The 11,401-nt window shown below is 47.9% G+C and overlaps 1 protein-coding gene across 1 annotated transcript in view; it reads right to left on the reverse strand.

Moving 5' to 3' along the window:
* The window catches only part of LOC146201088 (tachykinin-like peptides receptor 86C), a 334,303-nt gene extending 323,858 nt beyond the window's left edge, over positions 1-10,445 (reverse strand). Inside the window, exon 1 of the mRNA XM_084592487.1 lies at positions 9,991-10,445. Coding sequence (XP_084448613.1) covers positions 9,991-10,445 — 455 coding nt within the window. The remainder of the gene's footprint in view (positions 1-9,990) is intronic.
* Positions 10,446-11,401: the final 956 nt, after the last annotated feature.

Below are 11,401 nucleotides of genomic sequence, written 5' to 3' on the forward strand. Positions count from 1 at the left end.
ATACCAAAAAGCATGCGCTGTGAAATTCTAGCCAGAATTCATGCGGGGCATCTGATGCTGCAGAAATGCAGAGAAAGGACACTCCACCTGTGCTTTGGTCTGGCCTGAATAGTGACATCACTCTGCTGACCCGGAGCTGTCCCACCTGTCAAACATTTTCTCACAAGCAACCGAAAGAACCGTTGCTCATGCGCCCTGTCCCGGTGTGTGCATGGTATCGAGTTGGTGTACATATTTTTCTTTTGGTATAACTTCATACAATGTGGCATATGATGCATTTTAAAACTTCACAGAAGTATAAAAACTTAGGAACACCACAGCAATGAGTGCAAATGCGGAACACAGCGCCATGTTCGCACGGTATGGCTTACCTCTTGAGGTGTGCGCAGGCAACGGGCCACAATTTGCAAGCCACGAGTTCGCTGTATTCGCCAGAAAATATGACTTCACTGACATGACACCAAGTCCCCATTATACGCAATCCAACAGAGCAGACGTACAGGTTGTGAAGCGAATCACGAAAAAGAAAAGTGAATACGCAGGGGATGACTTCTGGCTAGGGCTGCTTGTTTACCTCTGTACACTCTTGGAGGAAGGCCGATCACCAGGAGAACTTCAAGGCCGGCGTCTCAAAGCTAATCTTTTAAATTTTGGTTCGGCATCGAAAACCGAAGTATGGAAGCACCATCAAAGAAGTGGTGGTAAGCCCCTACCATCTTTGAATAAAGGATCAGTTGTGAGGCTCGGGGACAAGACATGGTCAAAGAAAGCAACTGTCGTCGCCACTGCGGCTCCGAGCTCCTACGTAGCACAAACTGAAGATCGTCGGGTGTATAGACGCAACAGAAGGCATCTTATTCAAACTCGCGAGGAATATGCACCGGGCACCAGGGACGAAGACAAACGACTTGTCTTCGCTCGATCGCAAGCTAGTAGACCCCAGCGCGTCTGCTTCAAACAGCTCTGCTGCTTAATCGGTGCTATGATCTACTTGTTCACCCCAGTGAATGTCTTCCGCCGGCAACGCAGCACGCGCAAGTTGTAGGGCTCGTGGCGCGCCGCGCATTCGAAGGCCGCGCCACTTCCCAATGCTCCCTGCGCGCGTGCCTGTTTCCCTCTCCCCACTCGCGCGGGGATAACCGGTCCCGCGCGAGGGGGCTATAAAAGAAGGCACGCGCCGCCGTCGCGCTCTCTTCTTGGTCCCTGGCGCTTCCTGGTCCCTGGCTCGTCGCTCCCGCTTCCCTCCCGGCTCTCCACGGAAACGACCCGCAGCCACCCGGACGACAAGATCCCTGTGAGATTAAATATGTTTGTTATACGGCCCACTGTGTGTTTGTCGTGCGCATCCCTCGGGCAGAGGAATCGCCCACAACTTGGTTCCGGACGACAAGATCCCTGTGAGATTAAATATGTTTGTTATACGGCCCACTGTGTGTTTGTCGTGCGCATCCCTCGGGCAGAGGAATCGCCCACAACTGGCCCCACGTTGGGCGCCAGTTGTGGGCGATTCCTCTGCCCGAGGGATGCGCACGACAAACACACAGTGGGCCGTATAACAAACATATTTAATCTCACAGGGATCTTGTCGTCCGCTTTTTTTTTGAAAAAAAAAAAAAAAAAAAAAAAAGAGGTTTTCCCCCTTAGGAAGCTTGTGTCAGAACGGATTTGGGAGAAACTGTTGGAGACATTCACTCGTTTCGGTTTCCCCTCCGACCTCATTACAGACAATGCTTCGTATTTCACAAGCAAAGTCTTTGTTGATTCCTGTCGGGCGCTTCAAATCCGCCACAGGAAAACGAGTCCCTACCACGCTCAGAGCAACATAACCGAGAGAGTGAATCGGAATGTTAAGAGTATGCTGATTGCGACGACCGAGCAGCACAGAGATTGGGACGCACGGTTGTCCGAACTGGCTTTCGCCACTAGAACAACCGTGAACAGGTCGGTGGGTATGACACCTGCTTACTTGAATTTTGGGAAAGAGATCGCTTTTCCGCTAGAGAACGCCCTACTTGACGCGGCGGGGCCCGCGCCCCCTCCGCTTACACAGTACGCGGCAAAGCTCCGCGAGCGCCTTGAGGCAGCGCAGCGCGCGGCTCGTGAAAACCTCGATGTCGCGCGCATGGAGCAAGCGGATCAGTACAACAAAGGTCGTCGTCACGTCGTTTTCAACACGGGCGACTTGGTACTGAAAAGAACGCACCCGCTTAGTAACGCAGCGCGTGGTTTCGCCGCGTCGCTAGCGCACAAGTGGGTTGGACCGTTCGAAGTTACGGCACGGACAACGCCACTCACCTACCAGCTGCGGTTGTTGGCGAGCGGTGAAACCGCTGGTCCGGTGCACGTCGCAGACTTGAAAGCTTACCACCTTCGCAAGGACGATAACTGCGAAGCGGGGGAAGCTCAAAACGATGCAGGTAGCAACCCGGTTCGCAACCGACGCTATAACCTAAGGCCAAGGTAGTGCACTACTTTGTCTAACGTCTTTGCTTCTTTCAGAATGCATTCTGATAAGATTTTGCAGCAGCCAGATGAACCACCGTCGCTGGGGCGGGAAACCGCACCCAGCGCTTGGTTCAAGGAGGGGCCACTTAAACAGGGGGTACCCCCCTAGTTTGTGGCCCATTATTGTGACCAGCGCGGCCATGCTGGCCGTCTTCAACGCGTCTGGAGTGGAGCCCGCTGCCCAGGCCTGGAGTACGGGCCTCAGGAAGCCAGGTGTGCCCGGGGCGAAAACGCCTGCTGCAATGTACATCCAGCACGGCGCCACGTGGCAAGGGGTCCACGATGCAGAGCAGCAGCTCAGGGCCGCTGCCAGGCGTATCCAGGGCCAAGCCCAGCTGCGCTGTGACCCCGAGGATGTGGCCGCTGCTGGAGAGGGACCAGCCGGAACAGCCCCGCCATGCCTGCTGCTTCTCCCGTCCCACGGACCAGCTAAGATGGCATCCCGCCAGAGCCAGGCGACAAGCCTTCATATTTTACGCTGACCCGGGCTCGGACATGGACATGGCCCGGCTGTTGGCGGAGCCCGGGTCGGACGCTGAGGGGGGGGAAGATGTAGGGCTCGTGGCGCGCCGCGCATTCGAAGGCCGCGCCACTTCCCAATGCTCCCTGCGCGCGTGCCTGTTTCCCTCTCCCCACTCGCGCGGGGATAACCGGTCCCGCGCGAGGGGGCTATAAAAGAAGGCACGCGCCGCCGTCGCGCTCTCTTCTTGGTCCCTGGCGCTTCCTGGTCCCTGGCTCGTCGCTCCCGCTTCCCTCCCGGCTCTCCACGGAAACGACCCGCAGCCACCCGGACGACAAGATCCCTGTGAGATTAAATATGTTTGTTATACGGCCCACTGTGTGTTTGTCGTGCGCATCCCTCGGGCAGAGGAATCGCCCACAAAGTACAGGTGGCTATACACCACCATCTGATCCTAGGCCTACGCCTGTCCCAAGAAGGTCAACACGTACAGTCAACCCACCGCAACAACTTTATTACGACGCTGGCTTTAATCAATTAGCTTGAACTCTTTTTCATTTTCATTCCCACTCAGGGGATGTATCGGACACGCGCTGTACTACGTTGTTATCGCAGCGCTGCCTACAGCACCGTGATCCATAACAACAGCGCGACAGACAGGACATAGAAGAATGGACGACAACGATGTCCTGTCTGTCGCGCTGTTATTATGGATCACCATGCACACCAACTCGCCCAACAACTGGTATTGTCGAACTACAGCACCGACCACGGCTTGTATAAAAATGCCTTCAAATAAACCATCCGGGTTCATCTTGTTCCTGCCACTATATATATGTAGTCGCCTCGGTCTCTTGGTAGCTTCGCGTCACAATACGAAAACAAGCATCTTAGAAAGATTTTTCGTTGGTAATTCATGCGTCCTTTTTATTGAACCTTTGCGAGTCGTGCAAGCTTGATGCCCAGTGTTTGTGCCAGCAAGAACCTAGCAGCGTTTAAAGAGACGAAGTTCGAGAAATGCTTTGTTATTTGCCCAATGTGCACTTCCCAAGATAGGCGTGAACAAAAGTAAACTCTTAAGCATTTAAACTTTGAGAATCCTTCTATCGGGTGATCAATGTGTGCATATTCAAGAGAGACTGGACTGTCGGTGAAAATCGCAATTCTTTACTTTTATCGACATTTCACTGCCACTTTCAGCAACGTTCCTTATTCTCGTTAGATTGGACTGAATATTTATAAGAAGGGTAATTATGTGTCTGGAAATTACGCAGTAATATGCAAAAAAGTCGTTATGGCTAAGTTTAAGTACATATTAGAAAAAGTAAAGGGCTCAGTACGGACACTTACGGAAGATCCCAGGTTGCTAGAAATGCACTGCAACAGCGTCACTGCCTGCAAGCGATTATTAGAAATTGTTCAGTTCGATTGGTTGTTTTACCATCAATCAGAAAGTTACCAGTCGTTTGTTACAAAAGTTAGGGTAGAATGAGGTCAAAGCTTTAGAAACGCCTATTGGCCTCGAGATCGAGCAGAGTCGCCACCTTGCGGCTCAGTGGCGAAACCTACTCTGTGTGGATGCGTTTTCGCGTCGAGTGCCAGCCCGCAGTGATTTACGCGCGTGCATGGGGCGTGTACAGGAGTGTTTTTGTTTTTTTCGCAGTTCCTGTGAGCTTTTGCTTACCTATGTGCCTCTTGCAAAATAAATACGAACAGTCTATAACCCCACGCTTCATAAAAAAAAATATATACTTGTCCGTATCGAGCATGTCATGCTTGGATAAGGACATCATCCATCGCGGTCTTCGGCGCTAGAGATCATTTGACATTCAATGTCTCAAACGAAGTGGTACTGTCGTTACCGCCGTGTCAAAGCAAAACAGGTCGTTGCCGTCAATAAAAGTTAATGCAAACACTCAGAAATCGCATATTCCCGTTTCTATTTGGAATACCGCAGCTACTAAAACTTATGCCACCGCAGACTGCTTCATATAGCAGAATGCAGTTTGAACAGATCATTCAATGCCTACTATGCCGTCTGTATGCACGATAGAGTTGTGTGAGTACTTTTTTTTTTTATCTAAAACCTCTGTCGCGGTGTCTCAATGGTAAGGGCGCTCGACTGCTGATTTCGAGAACAGGAGATTCAATCACAACCGTTTCGAACGGCGTTCCTCTGCTGTGGGATTTTACTGCACATTAAACAATCCCATGTGGTAAATGTGGTGTTAATAATGAAAAACAAAAACGACACCAAAACCAGCATTTGCAATCATCCGTCATAGCCGATGCCGCTTTCATGCATTAAACCCGGGCCAATATGCATTTCTTTTCTTTTCTTTTTGTTGTTGTTGAAGGCTTCTGTGCATCCGTAAAAGTTTTAGTGAGCACATTTTGCTTTAGAGAAATGCTCGAATGCCTGGGAAACATATTCCCCGCACCTAATTGTTACCCTAAATATTACATAATACACCTAGATCAATGTACTTTCCTGGTAGCCTATTATAATCATGATAATCCCTTTTCGTCCAAGTGCTGTCTTCTCACAAATCTCGTCATTTCTGACAAGGGGAGTAAAACAGCTTCATGCGGGCTTAAATATCAGTGTTTAGTTCGGGAATAAATACATTTTTATAGTCGCATGATAAGAAGACCTCCATTTCTTTCGGAATAATTTTATATCCGGCATCTGTTTTGGAAGCAACCCTAATATTTTACTTCGCATAAGATTTAGTCACTGCTAAATAATTAGTGATAAAGAAATTTTCAGCCTGTAAAATTGCTTCCCAGAATATGACAGTGACCATGCGCATTTTATAGCGATGTCTTCGCAGCGAGTAATTCGTAGCTTGCACTTTAACGTTACTGAAAATCAATCGCTGATTATTGTGAATTCTGTCAAGTGTGTAAAAGCTCTCTCACACGGTGAAATTATGCAAAACAAAATAATTACACTACTAATTTTCCGTTATATATTACATCACACACCAGAAATTCCTTATACTTTCCTCGGTTTCAGGAAATCATTACAGTTAGTGGATAGTGCATTAATACACTATCACATTCTATGACAGTGGCCGTAAAAAGCACCTCGGCAAATTCAATTCACTCAGCGCTGTACACGTGAACAATCAGCCTTCCTGTGCGGTGAGGTTTTCTGTATAGTGTCGGCTTGATCTCAGTTTTGGGGGATACTTGTGCGTGGTTGTCTGGGCTAGAGTTGATGTGCACTCAGTCTAAAGCAACTCGCCATGCAGTGCGCTGTCATTGCTGCATTTAACCTGCTTAATCCTCGAGTCAAGTTTGATATAATGAACCAGGCTGCATCGATTCAATCTAAAGTACTGCAGGTCAGAGCACGAACCTTGTATCTGCGTGGGCTTGACACTAAATTCGCCGGTCTCACTCGCATGATACACGCGCAAACTGTTTAAAAGTCGATAAGAAAAACAAAGCTGTCATTAGGCAGGCCGAAGCATTAGCCGCGTGAGCGCGGTACAGCGCAAGAAACGTGAAAAGTAAATCTAGAAGACTGGCGGTTGCGTGCTTTGTTTTCCTAAAAACCGCTCTTCTTCTACAACATTGGCGAAATCCTTGGATTTTGTTTTCTGCAATATTGCAGACATACTGCAGAAGACAGGTTTTCATCGCCAACAAACCCGCCGTAAACTCGGAAGCAGACCTACGCAGCGTGTGTTTCTGCGAGCGCCGCCGGCTGTCGATCCACACTACCGGAGTGACGGTGGCGCCACCTCTAGGTCGATCTCGCGGCGAATAGGAATTGCACGGGTGTTATTTGACGTATGCACGGAATCATAAATATCAGGAAAACATTCAAAAAGCAGTGTTTTGCTTTGCTTTTTGGCGAATTTCGGAGAAAAAAGTTATTCCTATTGAAATTATTCAAAGCGTGTGTAAGCTAGATGAGTAAAACCTATTAGCAGTGAACGAAGATCAGAAGTAGTCTTGGGTTTTTCATTTGGTGCCTGATTTATTCAGAAAAAATTATATCCCCTGGGCTCAAGTCAACTGGAACACATCCTGTGTCAAACTATTGCAGAAATATTAAAGGCAGAAAGCAATGAGTGAGGGCATATTAATTTTAGAAATTCGTACCTAAAATCATCAAGACTTGGGCTTCTGCGCATGAACAATCTGTCGGACAGCGCCGTTTGGAATTTGTATGGTTTATAAAGTTTAGCGTACCCAAGCCACTCAGGCTATGAAGGATGGTGTAGCGAACATCTGCGCAAATTTAGACTAAGGCTCTTTAACGTGCCCTGACACCGCACAATAAACCGGTGCCTTGCTTTTTCCCTCCACCGAAAAACAGTATCCATGGCTGCGATCGAACCCTCATGCTCGAGAGCAACAGTCGGCCGCTCTAACCACTGCGCCAGCGCGGCGCGCTCCACGCTGCTTTCTGCAACGGTTATGGGAGCAAAACGACATTTTATGGCTGTTGAACGAAGTGTGAGGCGGGTCATGTGGAGTTTTATCCTTAAAAGATCGGTGCACTCGTTTAATGTTCGAGGAGTACAGCTACTACAGGTGACGCTTGATCACGTTTCGGATTGACCACACGTGTGAATTTTTGAAGATTATTTTTCAGACTATTAGGTAAAGGGACGATAGAATACTTGTGTCTGCGTCTTCGATTACACCAACTATTTCAGAAGAAATTTTCTTTTATTTTTTCAGTTTTTTTAATTGCAATAATTAAAGAAGCATTTCTGTAAACCCGTTCCTTTTTATCAGGGATCTTTTCACTTCATTCAAAAGTCATGGTTTCTTATATTCTTGTTTGCATTAAGTTACGGATGCACATAACCTCAACTCCTTTTCATGTTTCACAGAATAGACACCATTGTTCTGGCTTGTAGCGTGGTTTAAAATTATCCTAAAAGGCTGCTGAAAATCCACCTAGCAATGGGTTCAATCTACGAATACATTTTGTTACTTTCGTGTTTTCGGAGCGAATCAGCAAAATTACATCAGCCTACGGCCTCTTATTCCCCAAAGACATCGGCAAAAGCGCAATGACGTTGCTTATATTCAAGCAGGAGGTCCAATATACACTTGATAGCAGAAATGAGCAACCTTATGAAGTGGACATCAAGCTGAAAATGGCCTCTACCTCACCGAATGAGATGAGGTTGAGGTAAGGTCGGCGACAGCTCAAACATTTTTGAATCAGGTCAGGAAATCAGACCTCAACCTCAAGCCTGAGTTTGAGCTTGAGTGAGGTCGTCATTCAGTGAGGTCGAAGTTGTGAGGTTGAGGTTGTTCGCGACTCCTGGGGCTTACATTTTCTGTGACTTATGAAGTATGCACTTTTGACAATTCCGCAGGGCACCGCAACCAGATGCGTAGAGACAGACTGCGAAGGGTCAAGCGCGTCCACAGCAGGGAGCTCGGTTCCCCCGGGCTGCACGCTCGCCTCCTTTCTGCTGTCCGTGTCTCTTTACGTGTATATGCTGTAAGTTAAACTGCAGTATAGCAAAGGCGTAAACGGCTTCAGAAAATGCGCGCGCAGTGGATGCGGATAAGGACTTTTGCTGTCACTGGAGTACGATTCATTAGTTTAGTTTTTAAAGGAAAGCTGAAAGAAGCTCGTCTCAGACTGGTTTGAAGAAATGGAACCTGGAATTATTTTCGGAAGTACGGGTAGCTGTCTTTGTTTTACGCCCGAGTGAGACCCGGGCAGAAATTTAGCTCTGGTGATATTTGACGGGTGAGTTGGTGCTCCTGCCGGGCAGAGTGGTTTACGTTTAACTGTCAGTTGTTCTGACCCGTGTTTTGTGAATAAATGCACGGTGTTCGAATACGATAATCTAGCCAATTCTTGTAATGCGCCAGCTAAGGCATCACCGAGTTATCGAAAAAAATCCAGGACTTTCAAGTCATCACCACTGCGTCTGGAAGGAAATGGCGTTACTTGGAGACGGCATTCACCTGTTGAGGCTCTACATCATCAACAAGATCTTATTTCAAAATTTTCACAAGGCATCTTTGTTATCCCCCGACTTAATATCTTCATTCGCTGGATAATGTACATTTAAATAAAATGAACTTAATTTTTCTTTCCATTGCTCAAGAAGATACGCAATTATCACTATCGTTGTTATCGCCACAAGTGCGAATTGCGTACACGCAGCTTGTGGGCCATAGAATGAGAGTCAATATAGAAAGAGATATGAGGAGGCGACTATTTTTGCCAGTTTACAAAGAGTTGGAAGAGAAGTTTGAGAGTAATTTTTTCCTTTAGCGGGTCCCATATTTCTAGCTCCTTAAAGTTTTTAGTCAACCACATACCTTACATGACGAAACTATTTGGGCTTCCTATACCACAGGATTATCGACGAATACGCTACAGTTTAATTAAATATCTTATTTCTCTTTTTTATGTTAACCGCCTGACCTAAACCTCAAATCTGAGTTTGAGATTAGGTTTAGTGAGGCCACGAATGGCCGCGGGTAAAGTGAGGTGAGGTCGTCTGAGGGCACTTCGTCCTCAATGGCTGTGACTGAGATTCAGTAAGGCCGCTTAATTATTTTTCTGGTTGACGTGAGGTTGATGTTTTGAAGTCAAATGCCCACTTTTTTCCGCGTGGAGGCCTGCGGGCCAAATGCGTTTGATGATGAAGTTACAACGAAGGAAAAAAGAAGGGGATACAGTCGGGATGATTTTAATGGGAGGTGACAGAGCCCTGTTGTGGGTGCCAGCTTGAACTTTGAGACGAGGAAGACACAGGAGACACCGCACTCGTCTCAAAGTTCAAGCCGGCAACCCCAACAGTAATCACACCGAATAGCCCGGAAAAATGCCATTTTGCAGGTGGTAGAAGACTGCGCTGACCAGCTTCGAGTCCTGCCCTTTCATCTACTACGCGTTTGCTGTTGTGGTGCTAGAATATTATCGGCCTTTTTTCTCCTGGGCACTTGCAGATGAAGCTGAAGCTTGCGCTCTACAACTGAGTTGAAGGAGGCCTAACGTTTTCTTAACCAGGGAAACCGTGACCTACCTGTCGATGCTCATGGCGGCCATGGTGAAGGCGGAGCAGGCGACCGTCATGTTGGCCACGAAGTTGCTGAATACGCAGTAGTGTTCCCCGAAGGTCCAGTGGCTCTCCAGCATGTACACGAAATTGAAGGCAGTGTTGAACACAGCCGTCATGAAGTCCGCCACTGAGAGGTTCACGAGGAACTGGTTGGTCACCGTCCTCATGCGCCTGTGCGAGAGCACGCTCCACACCACCAGCGAGTTTCCGCACACGGCGACCACCACCAGAGTGCCGAAGAGAAGCGCGTAGGCGAGCTGCGCCCACGCGGACAGCACCCACTGGCGCTCCCGGTTTATCTTGAGACCAGCGGTAGCGTTCAGCATCGCTGGAAGCAGGAGAGCAGAGACGTTCTCCCGCTGCTCGGACGCCAGGGAGAAGTTTACAAGGGGCCCGATGAAGCCTTCCAACAGAGGCATCGTGCACAAACTGCGAAGGAGGCGCTCTCGAAAATGCCGTTTGGGAAGCGAGTGTCTTGGCACCGCAGTCATTCACCCGGAGGCCAGAGTCACTGGTAAGCGCTGTGACAGAAAACGGAAAACCATTTTCAGTGCCAGAGCGTATGGCACCGATACTCATTTTTTCGAAGTTCAGCGGCCATCATTTTTCAATAATGCAAAATGTGGTACTTCACTGTGGTGCTGAGTCTACTTCAGAGCCTAACCAGTTTAGTTTTCAGATGCCCGATGAGCTGAGCTGGCATTAGGGATTTTCTTCGCCGGCAAGACGAAATCCAAAATTCTTGCGAACAGTCTTCTTGAAAGTGAATTGTCTCATGCTAATAACTGACTTCTCTTCTTGGTAAGGACGTTACGCAAAACGGATCTGGACTGATTTACACGCTTGAGAAACCGGCTTCTCGAGGAAGCGTGCGTTGAGGGGATGAACTTTGGGCCATCTTCGGAGCGCTGTTGTACAGAGGCGTGCCGTAAAATATGTGCGCATCTAGCGATCACAAGAACTTCCACATAAGCAGGACCTTTGAGGTTTACCGTTCGGCTGAGCAAAACAGTGTACCATCGAAAGGAATTTATCAAGGGGATGAAAGGGAAGTATTCAACGCATAAAAGTATTCCAGATATGGTGAAAAATTTTCTTTTTGCGCGTTCTTCTTACCAGAAATATTGTTGTAGCAGCAAGCCCGCAGCAAAAGTCCGAGCTGCTATTTTTCTCTCGCAGTATAAAAGCAAGCGGATTTGGAAATTAACGTCAATGATAGCAATAAATGGCTTCCACATTTTGAGTAAGGAGCATTATGAGTAAGGAGAGAGAATCTTTAGGCTTTTACGGATCATAGTTTTTTCGTTGATTCCTATGAGATCCTTAACTATTGTTAATGTTGCAGCCTCGCTTTCCGACACAAAATATATTTCGA

This window comes from Amblyomma maculatum, chromosome 2 (assembly GCF_055883805.1).
Source record: "Amblyomma maculatum isolate TAMU_Amacu chromosome 2, ASM5588380v1, whole genome shotgun sequence".
Classification (NCBI taxonomy): Eukaryota; Metazoa; Arthropoda; class Arachnida; order Ixodida; family Ixodidae; genus Amblyomma; species Amblyomma maculatum.